The sequence below is a fragment of the Dipodomys merriami genome, unplaced genomic scaffold (assembly GCF_024711535.1).
Source record: "Dipodomys merriami isolate MVZ:Mamm:240054 unplaced genomic scaffold, mDipMer1.0.p SCAF_128, whole genome shotgun sequence".
Classification (NCBI taxonomy): Eukaryota; Metazoa; Chordata; class Mammalia; order Rodentia; family Heteromyidae; genus Dipodomys; species Dipodomys merriami.
In genome coordinates this window covers 226,921-247,242 of record NW_027202582.1, presented here as the reverse complement: position 1 = coordinate 247,242, position 20,322 = coordinate 226,921, and the positions used below count along the sequence as shown (strand labels likewise).

Below are 20,322 nucleotides of genomic sequence, written 5' to 3'. Positions count from 1 at the left end.
TTTTGAGACCTGATTACTCAGGAGGCTGAGATCTGAGGATTGCCATTCAAGGCCACCCCGGGTCAGAAAATCCCTGTGAGTCTCATCTCCAATTAACAACTCAAAAACCAGAGGTGGAGCTGAGGCTCAAAGTGGTAGAGCACTACTAGCCTTGAGCACAAAAGGTCAGAGACAGTCCTGGAGTTTAAGTCCCAGGACTGGTACTAAAAAACAAACAAACAACAAAATCAATTCAAAATGGATTTGAAACTTTTTATACTTTGCTGTGAAACTTTAGAACTACTAGAGGGAAATACCTGAAGATGTAAACAGAGGCCATGACTTTATGAATAGGACTAACATCTCAAAGAATAAAAAGTGAGGAATGGCAAACTGGAATGCATCCAATCTCTTCTTTTCTTTGGATGTGTTTGTCTCTAGTGACTTTGGAATTTAGCTTGTGACTCTGGCACATGCTGTTCTCTAAATCCAGAAAGTTTTGAAGTATTACAGAAAGGAAATAATTAACAAATTGAGTTTATAGTATAATTACAATTTACTATTGAACACAAGGTGGAATTTATCCAGATTGCTATCTGTTGGTAACAGCTATTATGTTTCAATTTCATTCTTAACAGGAACCAATAGTAATTTTTTAGGCAAGTTTACTGCAGATTTATACTAGCTTCTAAAGAGCTAATAGATATGTCCCTTTCATAAAACAGGAAGGGAATAAGCTATCGGCCCATTATGCGACTTATTATTCTGATAGCAAAACTGTATAAGATCACAACACAAAAAGATCAACACTTCTGATGAACATAGACATGAAAACTTTTTAATTTTGCATTTCTTTATATTAATAATAAAAGGATATTTACATTTTTTGTACATCCACAGATTTACCTGCCTTCCTTTTCATTTCTTTCCCTCCCTTCCTTCCTTTGCTCTGTCTTCCTCCCTTCCTTTCTCTCTCCCTCCCTCCCTCCCTCTCTTTTTTCTTTCTTTGTATATCCCTTCTCTCTGCCTTTTAATCTCCCCTTCTTTTTACTTCCCTACAACACTCACTGACTCTCCTCACCCTCCCTTCCTTCCTTCCTTTGCGGTCTCCCTTCCTCTCTCTCCCTCCGTCTTTCTTTCTTTCATCCTTTCTTTCTTTCTTTCTTTCTTTCTTTCTTTCTTTCTTTCTTTCTTTCTTTCTTTCTTTCTTTCTTTCTTTCTTTCCTTCCTTCCTTCTTTGTTTCTTTCTTTCTTTGTATTTCCCTTTTCTCTTTGCCTTGCAATCACTCTTTCTTTTTATTTCCCTCCAACTCTCTCTCTTTCCCTCTCCCGGCCCTTCCTACTTCTAGCCTTCATGCCCACAATGACTTCAACAGGTTTTCTCCAGGACACCCTTCTGTTATGAGGTACAACCTCCCCAAAGCTCTGAAACAGTATAACTGTAAGGAAAATTAAAGTAGGCCCCCAATGAATGACACCACCACTGTGGAATCCAGGCAGGAAGAGAAGTTACTTATTCCAAATTGCCTTCCCCACTTGCATGGTGGAGAAGCACAGCGCTGAAAAGGGGCCTGCCACCACAGGGCCAGGACTTATCTAGGCCAAGAGACTGGGGGGCAGGGGAAGGTGTGGCCAGCTTTGGGAAAGGTATAGAAACACTGGATTTGGATGAGAACTGAAAGCCTGGGTCTCACTCACATTCTACACGGAGGCATGACCTGGGCAGCCCAGGATGTGACCTCAGAGGAGGGGAGGTGACTGCTACCAAGTATTCCAGTTACCTAGGTAACACAGACACTGGGCAGAGGATTATGCAGGAGGGGGGGAGATGTCTGCACAGGGCCTGAATAGTCAAGGGTCTATGGACTAAAAGCCCTAAATAACACTTTGCCCCTTTTCAGTGAGCTTTCTCAGGTGTTTTGTCACAGCCACTCAAAGCTGAATTAACGGCACCTCACCTGGAAAAGCAATACATAGCTATAAAAGTATTTCCTATCAGGATTCCATTCAAGACATTCCAGTTTCCTTCAACTGTCTGATTCTGATTAAACTAGCTATTATATAGACAGTAGTTCCGGGTCAAACATTTAAATGTGATCCATGTTTTCTAATTCAGTGTCAAACATTTAAATGTGATCCATGTTTTCTAATATGTCACTTCATTAAAAAAAAACATTTACTAGTACGTGGGAAGAATACTGAATTTGTTTTTCCTTTTTCTTGCTCTTTCAGTAGATCTAGGACAATTACCAGAACTGCTTAAAACTGCGTTACTTTGAGGACGGTATCTTCCTGCTTTGCTTGTCTTGAGCCTTTCCTCCTGGAAAAGATACAAGAGAAACAGCAAGGCCACATGTAAGTGAAAAGACACCAAGAAAACACATATCTCATGCCTTCTTTAGGAAAAGCTTATCTTTCATGTCTCGGCCTTGGCCATATCAAGGCCTTGTCTAAAGATTCGAAACCAGTCTCTCTGGAAGTATTTGCAAAGGCAGTTCTGGTCATTTCTACTACAAATTGTACACATTTTCACATAGTCCAAGAGGAGTGGGTTGTTGGGAAAATTGGGATGTATACCAAAGTCAAAATCCTCCTCATTCTTCATTTTTAAACCCTTTATAGCTGAGTGCTGGTGGTTCATGCCTGTAATCTTACCTACTCAGGAGGCTGAGTTCTGAGGATCCCATTTCAAAGCCAACCTGGGCATGAAAGTTGTTGAGACCCTTAGCTCCAATTAACTAGCTCGAAACTGGAAGTGGTGCTGTGGCTCAATGTAGTAGAGTGCTAATCTTGAGCAAAAGAGTTCATGGACAGTGCCAAGACCCTGAGTTCAAGCACAACAACAACAACAAAAAGAAACCCTTTATTTACCACTCCCTTCTTCTCTTTTGTGAATACCTTCATTCACAATGAATCGCACAAACACACAATTAGACGATTCCCCAATGCTACATAGTCATTTGCCAGAGGTTCTCTAGAGCTTTCTGTGATCTGCCCCAAGTGATGGAGCAGATCTGAAGCTACAGGAAATGCTGACTTCAAGCATCTTATAACCACTTCTGGGATGAGGGGTTCCAGCATCTAGAAGGTTCTATAGGGTGCTAATGTTCATTATCTGCCTGAATGTACCATATTTGGTGTGAGAAAAGCAACCTCTGCAATCACACTAAAATGTCTCCATCTTATAACCAGTCACCATCTTATAACCAGTCACCATTTTATACTAATATATTCTGGAATTATTTGCTTGTTCATTTCAATTGTAACAACCTTTTGTTTGTAAACAGCCAGCAATGTCAAAATTAGGAGTCTTTACCAATGGAGTTGAAGATTAGACATTCTTCCTTAAAGTGGGAACTCTGTGCTGACTTACCAGCCTCCTCCAACTGTGCCCATCAGCAGTGTCCCTATTCCCAACCCTATTTCCAGCCAGCTGTGATGAGAACAATGTATACCTTTGCCCATTCCCTAGCAGCGTTCTTTCACTGATGCCTAGAGTGTTCTCTAACTTCCTGTATTTATTACCCCATCACCCTGATAACCGATTGTAAAGAAAATGTGAGCCTGACTCCTTAGCAAAAGGAGAAGGGGCAGCATTACCCTTTGGGTTAGGCCAAACTGAGCTGGCCACTCTGCCCAGGGCACCGGCCTAACTCTGGGGAGAGTGGCAGATCACCCTTGTATTCAGAAGTAAAATGCCTTGACAAACTCTATCTTTTGGGTATCTATTCATTTTGTGACACTAGAGGGGTATGCTTCCAACACTAAATGGATAGGGTCATATTGGGATGTATAGGGGAGAAGGAAATTTCCCTTACTTAGTACTTGTCTTGCTGTTACTCTGTGTGTAATCTAGAAAGCCTTCTGGGACAAGCAAAAACTACCACAAAATACTTAAATGGATAAGATGAAACTAAACCATAATGGATATGATACTTCCTGTACCAATGGCACTGACTGGTTAGAAACAGCCTCTCTAAGTCTGTTGGGAAACCATGGCCCTGAATGGTGTTTGGCCTTCCTCTTCCAAGACCCATAGCACAGGACGTCGTGAGGAACAGCCAGAAGTTTAACTCACTCATTTTCCACATCTTGGATGGAGTCGGGCAGTGGTTGTTTCCTGGTTTCAGGAAGGAGGAGGACTATAAAGCCACCAAGAACAGAGAAGGCACCATAGATGATCCAGGGCAAGGGAGCAGAATAAACTGCGAGAATCATCAACAGGGGAGCCAGTGAGGACCCAAGGCTACCAGCAATTCCAATGATTCCTAAGGCTGTGGCCCTTAGAGCACAAAGCACAATACAGAAATAACATGTTAAAAATACTCACGTGGACTGTGGCACTTGTGACTTATGTTATGGGATTGAGGAAGCAGTGTATTTAGACATATGGAGATTGTGGACTGACTCTAGCCTTTGAAATTCCTGTTGCGTTGCTAGCATTTCCTCACAGCATACATAGACATCTGTGTATCATTTAGCAATGCCACTCTTCATGGCATCTACTTTTAAGTAATACCAAAGATTACAGGAGTGGGGCACCAATGGCTCATGCCTCTAATCCTAGGTACTTAGGAACATGGTTCAAGGCCAGCTTGGGCAGAAAAGTCCACATGAGACTCTTCTCTCCAATTCACCACTCAAAAACTGGAAGTGGCACTGTGGCTCAAGGGTAGAGCCTAAGCCTTGAGCTCAAAGAGGCTCAAGGACAGTGCCCAGGCCTGGAGTTCAAGCCCAACAACTGACCAAAAAAAAAAAATCTAAACAACAGCAAGATTGCAAGAGGCCTAGAGGAACGATACATTCAGTGGATTTCACAGTATCTTGGCAAAAACAAGCTTTCACTCAACTGTGGCTGGAGTTGTTTTCATTGCAATGATTTGCCTTTTCAAAATATCCCGTTCTTTTACTTATTTATTTTTTAACTTAGTTTGAAGAATGAAGGTGCTGAGAAAGGTCTGATCCTAACAGCAAACAGATGAGGTTCTGTACCTGATTACGGTGGGGACTAGTTCCTGTGCATGGGTTACAGAACAAGTAGTGGTAGCATATAGAAGTCCTCCTCCCAGAGTTGAGAGAACCAGACGGAGGGTTTGCATTTCTGGAGAGAGGAAGAACCAGAGAGAGTCAGGAAGTCCCAGCTGCCACAACCAGCATTCCCTGCTCATAATGGCAAACACCTTGATTGGAATTGTGTACAGGCTTAAAGTGTATCACAGAGGAACTAAACAGAGGCAGAGTTCCTGCAGTGGATAACAAGTGAGAAATGTGCCTTCTCTACACAGCTTGGTTTAGGATGGATCACTGATTATGAATGATTGTACCCAAGTCTCCTTGCATCTGTGACATTTGCTAAAGAGGGACAGAGGTTGACGAATTGAAGCAGAGTTCACTTTTCTCTTTTCTGTCCAGTGTCACCTCTGTCCTTAGCATAATGTTGAACTGTCATGTGAGAGACTGCTGAGGGTGTGTGCAGGATCTATCTTGGCCCTCAAGGAGTTTACAGCCATGACCCATGTGCCCACAACACGAGGTTAGTACTGTGCAAGTCCTACACGGATGGAAAGCCTGGAGAGTAGCTAGATCTATGATAATGGGTCAAGAATCTTGATTAAGGGCTTCTTTTAGTAAGAATTTCAGAGTTTAGAAACAATAGTTTTCTCCACAATAGGAGAGCATGAGACATTGGAGTCATTATTGAGGCAAAGCAGCACACTGAAGTCCAGGCTGACATGTAAGAGGATCTGAGCCTATCAGTTTGGGATGTTACAAAACACACTACTATTCTTGAGTTCAGAAAAACATGGTGACCACCTGCACTTTTCTTTCTCATTACATATGTCCACTTGATTTTGTAAAATTGACTCTAAGTTAGTCTGAGGTGATCGATCTGTAACTGTTACTTGTATTTCTTCTTTATTTGAAGACAAGTAGTATCTACTTTCTAACAAGATAATTCTCCAAACTGAATTTACATAAATGGTGCCCTGTGATGATATTCTAAGTGGATAAACAGAGTTTAGGAAATATGAATTGTCAATGAAGAGCAAATAAGAAGACAGAGCTGGACAGAGGAAGGGACAGTGTAGTATGGTCTTAGTAGGACCAAAATACAAGATGTAGACCTAATATGTCTATTGCTGGCCTAGAGGAAAGCTGGCAGAAATGACAGCTGTACCTACATACATATCAACTGTAATGAAGGAAATCTCTCCCTGCTGTTGAATGTCAGAATGTCAGCTAAATGCCTAGATTGTTCACTGGGAATTGTTGGAACTCTATTTTTACAATTACAGAAATACATCATCTATGAACCCTTGAGAAAATTGGTTAGATATTTCTTTTCTACTCTGTGTGTTTTCCTTACCTTGAGGCACCAACGCAGTAGCCAGAATGAAGGTCCCCATAAAGGACATGAAAAGAAATTGACTTATTCGACGGCCCAGGTGATTCAGTACAATAAGTGTTATACAATTAGCTGGGATGCTCTGGGCACCAAAGAGAATCTGCAGCAGAAAAGTATTACTTCCCAAGTTCTGGAGGTGGAGTATTAAGCCATAAGTGAGCAAGTTTATTACAAATCTGTAGTGAACAGAGAGTAAAACATATAAAGTTTACAGACTATTTCCTATTGATTACAGCAACATTAGTGCAGATAATTTTTGAAAACGAATGAAGGCATAATATTTTATCAAAGTATTTCCTTGCAAGTGGTTATCATTTTTATAAATATAATAATGCTTATAATTATTGTTATTATTATTTTCCAGTTTGGGAGCTTGAACTCAGGACCTGGGCAATATTCTTGGGTTTTCCTTTTCTTTCCTCTCTGAAAGCTGGAGCTTTGACACTTCAGCCACAGCTCTACTTCTGGCTTTTTGGCTAATTGGAGATAAGAACGTGCCCAGGTTGTCTTTGAACTGTGATCTCAGCCTCCTGCGTTGTTAGGATACTGAGTTGCTCGTGCTCAGCTACTAGTGAGTATTTTTTAAAAAATCATCATAAAGTAGTTGTATGCTGATAGAGCCCTTCATTGTTGTTAACCGTTTTGGAGAGCAAAGGGCAGTTTTGAGGACCAGATGGATATTTTTCCTTTATATTGTTCTAAGTGAATGGCTTAAGCTTATATATATAAATATTTGTTAAAATATCTATATCTGTATATATTCACTTACCTGTTCAAAAATTTACCTAGAGTAATGGAAACTAAGCAACAGAAAACTCAGAATCAAAATCTAGTTGTGATTAAATTTCTCAGCATCAATCTCTGGTGACAAGCATAGCATGTCATATGACAAACATAAACATGAACATAATATGTTATCATTGTTATATAATCATGATAAACGTAAATAGTTTTATATTGGTGTCTTTAAAACCTTTGGGTACACCTAGCCATAGCAATTGTGGGCATGTTGCCCCTGCCTTTTATCTCTAAATCGACCACTCCCAAATATTAAGCCATTGAACAGGAGAAATACAAATCACGCCTCTTGAAATGGGAACAGTAAGAAGCCTACCTCACAGAGGCCAAGAGACAGATCCGCTTACACAGGGCAGGAGCATGGAGCAGGTCGCGCAGAGAAGCTCTTTTCTTTGCCACCTCTAGCTCCTCCTTCATGGTGGCTCTCACCACCTTCAACCACAAGAACAGAAACTCTTCAGTTGTCAGAAACTGTTAGGCATTAGAGGGAGCACCAGGCTAACACAAAGGACAAATTCAATGCAAAGCCTTTCTGTGCAGTGGGAAAATGTAGACATTAAAAAATAAATGGCAGATGGAAAATCATGGCTCACATCTGTAATCCTAGCTCCTAAGGAGACTGAGATCTAAGGAAAGTGCCTGTGAGACTCTTATCTCCAATTCACCATTCAAAAAGTGGAAGTGGAGCTGTGGAGCTGTGGCTGAAAGCAGTGGAGAGCTAGCCTTGAGTAAAACAGCCCAAGAACAGAGCTCAAGGCCTGAGTTCAAGTCCCTTAAGTGAAAAATAATTCAGTGACAGTTTCCAGGCTCTACGTTGTAGCTCAGGACAGGTACGTGCGTGTGCGAGCGCGCGCACACGCACGGGCCCGTGAACGCGCACACACACACACACACACACACACACACACACACACACACACACACAGAAATGTCAGGAATAAACGTGGCAAGAAGGGTAACACAGAGGGTAAAGGAAGCTCAGGGAACTTTTCCAGTGAGGAAAAACTAAGCAGGAGACAGAAGGAGGCTGAAATTGGAGCATCACAGTTAAAAGCCAGTCCAGGCAAGATACACTTATCTCCAATAAACATTTTTATCTCCAGTAAACCACCAGAAAACCAGTACTGGCTCAAGAGTTAGAGCGCTAACCTTGAGCTGAACAGCTGAGGAACAGCACCCAGGCCCAGAGTTCAAGCCCCATGACTCACAAAAGAAAAAAAAAAGAAAAGAAAAGATAGAAAAAGAAAAAAAAGAAAAGAAAAGATAACGAAAAGAAGAGTATGTTAGAGAAAAATATGAAGAATGAAACTTTATAGTCCAGTGTTCAATATACACTTGATAAGTATGAGGATGTGAAAAATAAACTTGATTTTCTACTGTTGCCTGTTGTAGAAATCCTTATATCTTTCAGTTTGGGGAAAAAAAGAATAATTTTCTGAGGGGTATTATTGCAGATGTGAGTGTATATCAGTACTATTTCCAGTAGTGCTCAGGGCTCTTATTAGTTAATGCTTCCTACAAAATATTAGCTACATTGCCATCCCACCTCTACAAATAAAACAGTTAAATCATGGAGAGAATATCTGATGAGGTACTGTAAAGAAAAGATACTATCCTAAATTAGATTTTTACACTATCAGGAATGACTTCTTGAGCTGGGCATAGTAATACTAGTTACTTAGGAGTCATAGATTTATTTACAGGATCATAATTTCTGGGCATCTTAGGAAGAAAAGCCCATGAGACTGAATCTTGAAGATAATCCTCAAAAAGCGAGGATGGAGGATAGCCCAAGTGGTAGACAGAAGAAGAGAGTATGCCAAAGAAGCATGAAGCACTGAGCTCTAACCCTACCACCACCAAACACTTCCAGCTTGTAGCCCAACAGCCTCTTCAACAAAGTATTGGGCCTAAATTCATTAGGGAGGAATTGCGGTGATATCTTCCACATCTGGGCGTGAAAGCCCTCGACTGCCATTATTATTATTATTATTATTATTATTATTATTACTTTGAGAATGGGCTCCAAGGATACCTTAAACCTGGGCCATCTGTTGGCTGTAGAGAATATGAGTCCAGCCTTCAAACACATCCAATATTAGAATAATATATCAAGGTATGCTGGGGTTATTTTGTATTGTTTACTCACTTAAAAATTGAGATATTAAAGTATTTCAGATGATAGATTTCAACTAATTAAAATAAATGTCAATTGTTTGCACTGTAATTGTCTGAAATTATATTTGAATTGTAATTTATCTTAAAGCAGGTTCTTTATGTTTTCCCCTAGTAGTTTCAAATTTAAGGGTTTACATGAACATCTTTAATCTACTGTGTGTGTGTGTGTGTGTGTGAGAGAGAGAGAGAGAGAGAGAGAGAGAGAGAGACAGAGAGACAGAGAGACAGAGAGACAGAGAGACAGAGAGACAGAGAGATATATAGAGTCCTAAAGCTTGAAATAAAAGCCTGCGTGTTGTTCTTGAGCTTGTTTGTTCACAGCTAGTGCTCTACCACTTACGTTACAGCTCCACTTCTGGCATTTTGATGATTACTTGTAGATAAAAAGTCTCATAGACTGGGCTGGTTTTGAATCACAATCCATAGATCTTAGTTTCCTGAGTAACTAAGATTAAAGGGATGAGCCATTGATGTCCAGCATCTTTTTGTTTTGTTTATGTGTGTGTGTGTGTGTGTGTGTGTGTGTGTGTGTGTGTGTGTGTGTACACCTGTCCTGTAACTTCAACTCAAGGCCTGAGTGCTGTGTCTGAGCTTTTTTTCCTCAAGGATAGCACTCTACCATTTTGAGCTATAGCACCTCTTCTGGTTTTCTGGTGGTTAATTGGAAGGAAGTCTCATGGACTTTCTTGCCTGGGCTGGCTTTGATCCTGGATCTTCAGATCTTAGTCTCCTGAGTAGCTAGTTAGGATTACAAGTGTGAGCTATCAATGCCTAGAGGTCATCATTATTTCATTCCTGGTTTTAGAGGATTTGATTTTATTGATTATAGGTCTATCATGCATTGCTTTTAGTATTTTGAAGGGGAAACTATATTTCTACTCTCTTTGGGGATTCTTTCAGAAAAGGATATTAGATTTTTCAGAGGCTTTTTTCCCAAGTGGAGATATCTATGTTACAATGCATTTGATTATGCCCTTTATTATATTTATCAATTCAAATTTATCTAGCCATTCTTACATTTTGAAATGAAGCCTATCTGATTACAATTTATCATGTTGTAAATTGTTTCTCAATTTGGTTTGCAAGAATTTTTTTGTGTGCCAGTACTAAGGCTTGAACTCAGGGGTACTACCCTTTAGCATTTTTGCTCAAGGCTAGGGCTCTACCATTTGAACCCTGACTCTTTGGTGGTTAATTAGAGATAAGAGTCTCACAGCTTTCCTGCCTTGGATGGCTTGGAACCTCAGCCCTCAGATCTCAGCCTCCTGATTGGCTAGGATGACAGTCATGGGCCACTGGTACCTAGCTACAAGAATTTTATTGACAAGTTTTCATCTATACTCATCATGGAAATTTCCCTGTAGTATTTCTTTTGTTTTATGCCCTTATCTATTTGAATCAGAGCAATATAAAATATGTAAAATAAACTTGAAGGTAATAATTTGTATTTTATGAAATAGTTTGGGGAATATTGATGTTAGTTTTTTAATGAGTGCATACAATGAAATAGTGACTCTATTCAATTGGGCTTTAATTTCTTGGGAGTTTTTTTTCTAACTCTGATAATTCTTGCACATTATTGATCTATTTAGGTTGATTAGTTGTTGTTGTTGTTGTTGGTCATGGAACTTGAGCTCTGGGCATGGGCACTGTCCCTCAACTCTTCAGCTCAAGGCTAGCACTCTACTGCTTGAGCCCGGTTTTCTGGCGGTTTATTGGAGATAAAAGAGTCTCATGTTTTTTCCTGCCCAGGCTGGCTTTGAACCGTGATGCTCAGATCTCAGCCTCCTGAGTAGCTAGGATTAGAGGCATGAGCCACAGCATTTTTGTCTCCAATTTTTTAATGTGTTTTCTCATTTTTTTGGTGCTCAGTTTTGTCAAGAGTCTGTCCATTACATTTATTCTGTCAAAGAATCAAAACTGTATTTCATCTGTCCCTTCATATATTTATTGCTTCCATTTCATTAATTTTATCTCTGATCATGATTCTTCCTATATTTCTACTAATTTTGGAACTGGTCTGTTCTTGTTTTCCCAAGACATTGAGTTTTCTCAACAGATTATTCCTGATTTCCCTGAATTTTTACTGAAGGCATTCATAAGTGTGAACTTCATTTATATAATGACTTGATATTTCTTTTTCTTTCTTTCTTTCTTTCTTTTTGTTGGTTGTGGGGCTCAAACTCTGGACCTGTATGCTATCCCTCAGTTCTTCAGCTCAAGGCGAGTGCTCTGGTACTTGAGCTACAGTGCCACTTCTGGTTTTCAGAGTAGTTTACTAGAGATAAGAGTCTCATGGACTTTCCTACCTGGGCTGGCTTTGAACTGTGATCCTCTGATCTCAGTCTCCTCAGTAGCTAGGATTACAGGCATGAGCCACTGGCGCCTGGCTTTGACATTTCTTTTCTTGAAGCCCTCAATAGTTTTTCCTTGTTTTGTTTATGTAACACCTTTAATTACACTATGATATGGGAAGTTCTTTTCTTGTCATGTCTGTTTGGTGTCCTAAAAGCCCTTTGTCCATTGATAACCATCCTACCCAAAACTGGTAGAATGTCTTGGTATTGTTTTATTAAATGTGTTCTATGGTTTCAACTTGCACATCTTCTCCTTGTTATATGCTCATGATTTGTTGTTTGGCCTTTAAATGGAGTTCTTGTATGTTGTGTGTTTTTCTTTATTGTTGTCCAATGACCTGAAGGTACCAACTTATCTACAAGACCTGGAAATCTGTATTCTTCTGATCCAATTTGTATGGAGGCTCTTAAATGGGTTTCTTATTTGTCTTCATAAGACAAATTTGAAGCTGTTTCAGAATTATTACTTTATTACATTCATTTTGTAGATGATTTGTTTTCCTTCTTTCATGGAATTATTTATTCATGTTTTCTTTTGATTCATTCAGATGTTTATTTGTGAGTTGGTTGACTTTTGGAGGCTTCATGTTGACAATTTTTCATATTTCCAATTTTTTTCTACTTTGTGATGTGCATTTTTGTCCATATTAGATTGGAAATTTTTGTATCCACTAAGTTTTTCAGTTGACATATTTCCAATGACTGGGCAGGGATTGATAGCAGGTTTCAGGTATAATTTTTTACTACTGGACTAGGGGTGTCGCTCATTAGCTGCTCATTTGCTCCAAGTGGTAAAGGACCCAATTCCAGTGAGAGGCGAGAGAATTATCTGCTGTAACAACTACAAGTGACAGATATACTCAATAGGGAAACACAATGTTAAGTAATTAAAGGGGAAAAAAACAAAGACATTAAGACTACAAATATACCAAATAAGGGTAGGAATGGAAGGAAATTAGGAGGAATTACAGTACTCAGTAGTGTAAGAAATACTGAGAAATAAAAACGGCAACAGATAACCAGGTGATGTTGGCCTAGGTCTGTCATTGTAGCTACTCAGGAAGCTGAGATCTCAAAATAAATCCTGCCTTGGAAGGATAGTTGGTAAGACATTTTTCTTCAATTAACCATCAGAAAACTCCAAGTGTACCTGTGGTTTAAAGTGGTGCAGTACTAACCTTGAGCAGAAGAACTCAGGGATAGCATTCAGGTCCTGATTTCGAGCCCCACAACTGAGAGAAAAAAAAAGCCACTGATGTGGGAAATGTACTTAGAAGAAGGAAATGTAAGTAGAGAGACAAATGCAATAAGAATAAAGTGACAATGAAAAACAAAGGAATAATAAAACTTAGCAAACAATGCATAACTATGACAATAAAGAGTTGTAAGAGGGTAAAATTAAAATAAGAAATAGAGAAAGAAAAACATGTAAAGAAATAAAAATGAAGGAAGGAGAGGAAGAAAGAAGGAAGAAGAGGGGATATATTTCTCTCTATATTTACATATAATACGTATCTAAATTTAAAAATACATGACACATATATATTAATCCACACACCAGTGTCCTGTACCTATAATCCTATTCAGGAAACAAAAATCAGAGGGTCAAGGTTAGGAAAGTCTGTGAGACCATTATCTCCAATTAACCACACACAAAAAAAGGAAAAAAAGGAAAAAAGAAAAACATAGGAGCCAGAGGGGAGCTGTGGCTCAAGTGATAAAGTGTTAGCAGAAAGCTCAGGAAACAGTACTCAGGCCCTGAGTTCAAGCCCCAGGACCAGCTAACACATAAAATAACTAAGCGATCAAGAAAAAGGAGGAAGAAACAGAAGGGAAAAATTTGATGAAGAATGTGTTAGACTTCCAGGCACCTTAAGGAAGCTAATCTCATGAGCCACAGAGCAATGTCTTCATTAGTACCAACTGTTCGTCCTTCCTTCCTTCCTTCCTTCCTTCCTTCCTTCTTCCTTCCTTCCTCCCCTTTTGTCAGTTATGGCACTTGAATTCTGGGCCTGGGTGCTGTCCCTCAGCACTTCAGCTTAAGGCTAATGCTCTACCACTTAAACCACTATACCACTTCTGGGTTTCTGGGGATTTATTAGAGATAAGAGTCTCACAGATTTTCCTGCCTGGTCTTGCTTTGAGCCGTGATCCTCAGACCTCAGCCTCCTGAGTAGCTAGGATTACAGGCATCAGCCACCAGCTCCTGGCCCAACTGTTATTTCTTTGCTTGGTGAGGTCAGTATGTGTGCTACTTCAGCTTCCTGTATTTTCTACCAACCAGAGTGTGTGGTTATAGGGAAACTGAGCTGTACACCAGAGATGCAGAATGCCCCATGGGATGAGCTCTAGCCTGCAGTGTGTCCATCTCCCAGCCCACTGCGCAGATGGGAAGCAATTTGTACCACCCAGTACAACTTTGACTAGCTTCCAATCCCGCAGAGCTCCCCGCCTCTCTGGCTTTCCTGTGCAGCTATGTTAGATTTCCCAGTCAGCACACAAATAAACAACAGCCCCCCCACCCACAATCCTTACTGTGTTCTCTCAGACCAAATGATGGGCGGGGGGTTTGAGATGTTCACACAAGGTCTTAGACAATGGCTCTCTGCCATTGGGTTGTAACCAAATGCCTGGGAGGAGAGAGTACTTTCTTTTTATGGGGGGTCCGGTTGTCTTATATATATATATATTACTTATGTGGTGCTGAGGAATCGAACCCAGGGCCTCAGGCATGAAAGGCAATCGCTCTACAACTGAGCCATCTTCCCAGCCCCGAGATGAGAGAATTTTCTAAGTGTGTGTTTGCAATGCAGATTTCAGGACCTCTGTCCATATTACTGTTTAGTTAGCCCAGTTTTAAATAACTCTTGTTCTGTTTCTTCTGTTTCCTCCTTTTGCTCCAACCTTTCTGCCAAGACCTCTTTCCCATTCCGTACTCAAAGATTCTCTGTGGCTTTTTTCAAAAAATAAGATACAATGCCCCTGAGCATTTTCCCTCAAAGCTAGTGTTCTACCACTTTGAGACACAGCAGCACTGCTGGTCAATTAGCTGGGGGCCAATTAGCAGCTTTGAATGATTCGATAATCAATACATGTATATTTATTCAGAATACAAAGGCTAAATGTATACATATATATTATTAAATTGTAATAATTAAAAAACAAACAAGGTTATCTTTCAATTAAACATTGAATTATGTTGAAGGGTGAAGTTGTTCAGAGGACATCAGGGGCAGGTAGGAAAATAGCTCAAGGAAGCATCCCATATACAACTGCATTTAACTCGAAACACTGTAACTGAATTAAATAAATGTAACAATAAAATTCTGTGGTGGGTGTTTCATAAATTACATTCAAGGGAAAGGAATAAATAGTCAGAGTGCTTTTAACTTCTTTCAAATAAGAATATACATGTCCAACGCTTTTAGCACAGTTCCTCTTTGTCACTAAGGAGTACACATGTTGGGCTATGTCTTCCCTGTGTCTTATAACCAACAGCCATCTCACTCACCTCCACAGTTAGCTTGTCTCTATAATTCTTCATTCCATTTATGCGCGCAGCTCTCCACAGCTCCTTTAAGGCTTCCTGGGGTTTGTTGGTGCTAATCAGCCACCGAGCAGACTCTGCCAGACACCTGACCAAAGACGATGATGGAAATGTAGTCAACTCTCACACGCTCACTTTCACTCCCCCTTCAACCTTCAGATTCCTTTCTCCTTCATTCTCATCCCTTCATTTATTCAGGTGGACCAAGAACTAGCATCATGCGTCATGTGTCATCATACCTCGGGAAACAGGAAATGACCTCTGCACATGATACTCTGGGCTTCCGGGAATGCAGGCCTGGAGTCATGCTGACTCTATGGTGAGTTCTGTGAAAACTGACTACCCAGCTCACAGAGCTGGAGTATGAGGGACACTCATATTTCCCTGAAATACGGATACCCCAATTAATTATTATTAATTTTTACTAAATGTCTCATTCAGATGGGAGCCAGTTCTGATTCTCATGGCTGTGGTAACTTTTGGAACATCAGCAAGATAAACCGGCCTTAGTTTAATGAGGGCACAGAATTACAAAGATTTGTGGACGACAAAGGTCACAATGGATGAGTTTGCTAAAGAACACATGCTTTTTATTTGGATTTTGCTCACAGTATTAATGAAATCTACAGTTACTTCTGAGGATCACTCCTAACTCAACAGGCTTTCTGTCCTGAACTAACACCATAGCCCTTTTTAACTCTCTCAAGTCTCTTTAAGGAGAGGAAAGGAAGAGGATCCAAAAACAAAGGATGTAAGTTGTCCATTCTGCCTATGGTTTTCAACTGAGGAATCCATATTGCTCCATAATTGAACAGCACTAGAGGGACATTTGCGTCTCAATTCTGTCACCTAATATCACCTCCAAAGACAATAACCATCGTGTTTTTTTCCCCAACCGTACATACAAATTCAAACCATAGACAAAGAAATACCATCCTCAAATGTTTTCCTCATGAAGGAAAATACATTTCCAAACGTTTTATTACCATGTTACCAATTAAGTGTATTGGCAAGGACAGCCAAGAAGATCTGTAACATTCAGGAGACAATTCATAGCCACTTTTGGGTCATACAGTTACTTATTCTAGTAATTAGAGTAAACACATTCACATTTGAAATTCAAATAGCCTATACTATTTTTTATAACGATACTGAATTTTGTATGTGCTTACACTAAAATGTTTTAATCTCTAATTTGAATATTGTGAGATATATTTTATCTACTACAGAACCCTCCTATATTTACTTAATTTTTTTTCTTTATGTGTTATTGAAGAATTGAACCCAGGGCCTGATAAATGCTAGGCAAGCACTCTACCACTAAGCCACAATCTTAGTCCTAGAACCCTCCTTTAAACAGGAATTTCATCTCATAAATAATTTTTAGTATGACTGCATCTGTTGCAATTTGCTGACATAGTAACTTCAAACATAATTCAATTTCCTCAATTTTACCTAACAAAACTTTTTGTCCCATTGATCAAGTCAGACATTGCTATGAGTAAGGAGAGCACAATATCAGAAGTTGATCAAGGATCCAAATGAATTTCTTGTGTCCTTCATTCAAGATCTCTTCAAAAAGAAAGCTCATACCTTGTGAATGGAAGTAAGAAGAAGACAGGTATAGACAGCGCAAGCTGAAGCATCTGCCAATTTCGAACAAAATAAGCCAGGCCTCCCAACAATACTTGTCCTAAGCCAGTAGAACATAATAATAAGAGCACTGTTATGGCTTGGAATTTGCGTCCTGTCCATTCTACACCTGAAAGACAGCACCAGTGAATTTTCATTCCAAACCAAAGTAGAGTATTAAGTTCACATTCAAGTTGAGGAAAATGCACATGGTGGGAAGACATACTTACTGAGCACTGTACTGTTTGTTAGGATGACTGGGATGGATATACCAGCCAGAAAGCGCAGGACAGAGTAAAGGAGGAAGGTGGGAGCAAAGGCTGCGCATGTGTCAGCAATGGCCAAATTCAGCACACAGATGATCATAATTAGCCTCCTTCCAAACCTGAGGAAAAGACAAAGCTTAGATGGTGGGAACTGGAACAGCTGTTGCACAAAGAAACACAAAGTTTCTTAAAACTACAAGTAATCAGAAATAACCAACAGCAATGGCTTTGTTGTTGTTCAAGGCTAATGCTAAGCTACTTGAATCACATCTGACTTTTTGTTGGTTAATTGGAGATGTGTGTCATGGACGTTCTTGCCTGCCTAGCTATGAACCACAATTCTCCAAGCCATGGGGATGGCTCTTTGTTGTGTTTTGCTGACTTAGGAGAGATAATCCTGGGAGACCTGGCTAATTGTATTTGACACATCCTTCAGTTCGCACTGTTTATAACCTTTTTTTTTTCTTTTTTTGCTGGCCTTGGGGCTTGAACTCAGGGCCTTTGAGCTGTCCCTGAGCTTCTTTTGCTCAAGGCTAGTGCTCTACCACTTGAACCACACAATACCACTTTGGCTTTTTCTGAGTAGTTTACGGAAGATAAGTCTCATGGGCTTTCCTGCCCAGGCTGGCTTCCAACCATGATCCTCAGATCTCAGCCTCCTGAGTAGCTAGGATTACAGGTATGAGACACCAGCACCCGACATTAACTGCTTGATCATTTCTACTGCTTTGTTTTTTCATGTCTATCTATGGATTCTTATACTGGGTCTCAGCTTCCACTGAATCTCTCTAATGACAATTTTAATCTATTCATTTCAAGTTTTGATCTCAGATTGTAGTACATGCCTCTCTACAATTCCTCCCTTAGTATTGATATTACTACTTTTCATACATTGTTATGTCTTTATGTCTTCATACATCTTCTCGCTTATCTTTTTGAATATGCTTAAAATACTTGTTTGGAAGTGTTTCTCTAAGAAGATGGATGTCTGTGCTTCTTCAGACACCTTGGGGCATAGTTTTCTTTGAGTGGACTATTTTTCTTCTTTATACATTGTGATCTGGTTGTTTTTGAAAACATTTGATTAATATGATACAGAAATTTGGGAATGTTGATCCTCTGTCTTTCACATAGTTTTCTCTGTGTGTGTGTTTCCTACTGTGCAAAGATATAGCATTCTACCTTACCTGTGACTTTACCAGCCTTATTTTGCAGACTACTCTTTGTCCTTGTGGGCACTAAAGCCTTTTGTCCTTCTGATCATGTTCATCTAAACTTTTGACACGTGTTTCTTTGAATGTTCAAAGATATTTTTTGGCAGGCTGATTTTTTTTTACCATAAGAACTTCTGGCAGACAAATTTACTCTGAGTTGAAGCTTCTCCAATGTGTGCATTTAAGATTTCCTTTTTGTTTGGCTTATTCATGAACTGAGGGCCTGGGCACTGTCTCTGAGCTTCTTTTCTGAAGTTAGCACACTACTACTTGAGCCACAGCACCACTTCTGGCTTTTTCTAAGTAGTTTATTGAAGATAAATCTCACAGACATTCCTGCCTGGACTCTCTTTGAATTGTCATCCTCATATCTCATGCTCCTGAGTAGCTAGGATTACAGGCATGAACCATCAGTGCCCAGTTTCCATGTAATATCTTCATGTCCTCTAACAGAGAGTACTGTGAACCAGAAACTCACCTGTCTGTTAAATGGCCACATAGTGTGTTTCCCAACAAAATCCCAAGTGTCAATATGAATTTACATATTGAAGTCAGTGATTGAAATTCACACACCAGGTCCCACTGAAAGAGAAGGAAATGAGCACAACAGAGCTTATTGTCTTTCAGTGTAATCTGAGCAAATCTGCCTAACATGACCTACACATTTCCTTTTTCAACCTAACAAGACTTTTCTCATTTAGGTTAAAACTTAACTGTCTCCAGCAAACTTCCTTTAAACGAATAGGTTTACTATGGAAATGATCCCCTTTAATCCATGTTGACTTCACTGGGGGACCTTAAAGCATTTTCTGAATCCTGACTATCACATTAGATCCTCTAGATGATTCTCCTAAAAGAACATTGTGAGCATATAGATTTGCTCAATCTCCAGGAAGTTGCTAATGTATAAACACATTTGTGTAACATGGACTGAGTCTAACATTCATAATGAAACACATGAGTTGCTCATGCACTGTATTAATAGTGTCTATTTACTATCTACTGTCAAATTCATTAGACTCATTGTATATGTGTCTTATACTTAATAAAGATGCTGTCAATACTGACTAAAAGAAAGAAGAATCACCTTAAAGTGTGGGAAGGATTTGTGTTATTTCTAAACACCCAAATCCTGAACTCATAACCTGAAAATGAAGCTTCCTACCTTGGTCACGATGGTGGAGACGAAGGAGCTGCGGTCATACACCCAGCCGTCCACACAGGGCTCTGTTTCGGCCTCACTCAGGTTCCAGAAGGTGCTGTTCAGGTGGAGGAGCTGCCATTGGGGATGGACAAAGCGCCGGCACTTCTCTGGCCTGAGGTTGGAGTCGAGTGGGATGGAGATTCTCAGGAGGTCCTCCTGGCTGAGGAGCCCAGTGCCATTGTCAGAGAGCGTGCCATTGTCGAGGATGCGCACCCAGCAGCGGTGCTCAGGCACGGCTGCCGTGAAGTTCTCCAAGGAAACATGAGTTGAAGACAAGATATTACATATGATAAGGAAAGCCAACTGAAGGATCTGGAATCTTCCCAGGGTTCCAACTTGATTCAGAATTTCCTGAAAGGCCATTGGGGCTAAATAAATATCTCCAGTGGGAGGCAAAAGTATAAAATCTAGACTGCTTAAGGAAAATTAGTGACATTTCACGGGATACATGACGGGAGGTTGGTCCTAAACCAACTTCCTTTCTCTTCTGTAGCCAGGTGGCAGAATGAGTATCCTCTCGTGATTATTTTTCAAGTCACAGAAATGTTTGACTGGTTGGCTTTTTCTAATTTTATCTGTTAAAGATCAACTTTCTGAAAATAATTGTGTCCTGAGCAAAGTTTCACATTCACCTGTGGACATTGATCTCCAGGTTCCCTGTAACAAACCAGAACAGACCAACTATTGATATGTAGTCTTTCACAAATATATAACACTCCAAAGTGAAGTGCTTTAAATTTT

General features: G+C 39.9%; 1 protein-coding gene across 3 annotated transcripts; it reads right to left on the bottom strand.

Moving 5' to 3' along the window:
* Positions 1-960: 960 nt before the first annotated feature.
* LOC138824231 (organic anion transporter 7-like) lies at positions 961-20,097 on the bottom strand. Of its 3 annotated transcripts, none has more exons than XM_070017910.1 (10): positions 19,543-20,097; positions 18,856-18,959; positions 17,128-17,282; positions 16,859-17,027; positions 15,230-15,353; positions 7,500-7,615; positions 6,347-6,561; positions 4,972-5,080; positions 4,058-4,261; positions 961-2,299 (listed from the first exon to the last, which is right to left on the bottom strand). In XM_070017910.1, the coding sequence occupies exons 1-10, from the start codon at positions 19,942-19,944 to the stop codon at positions 2,239-2,241; spliced, it is 1,659 nt and encodes a 552-aa protein (XP_069874011.1). In that variant the 5' UTR covers positions 19,945-20,097; the 3' UTR covers positions 961-2,238. The 3 variants fall into 3 exon arrangements, with proteins under 3 accessions (XP_069874011.1, XP_069874012.1, XP_069874013.1); XM_070017911.1 differs by having other exon boundaries at positions 16,859-16,958; XM_070017912.1 differs by lacking the exons at positions 16,859-17,027; positions 17,128-17,282.
* Between the last annotated feature and the right edge of the window lie 225 nt (positions 20,098-20,322).

Coding starts and splice junctions, on each gene's coding strand:
- LOC138824231 (XM_070017910.1), bottom strand. CDS start 19,944: ATGGCCTTTCAGGAAATTCTGAATCAAGTTGGAACCCTGGGAAGATTC. Junction 17,283..18,855: donor TGTGGCCATTTAACAGACAG/GTGAGTTTCTGG, acceptor TCTTTTCCTCAG/GTTTGGAAGGAGGCTAATTA. Junction 7,616..15,229: donor GAGACAAGCTAACTGTGGAG/GTGAGTGAGATG, acceptor TTGTGGTTGAAG/GTGGTGAGAGCCACCATGAA.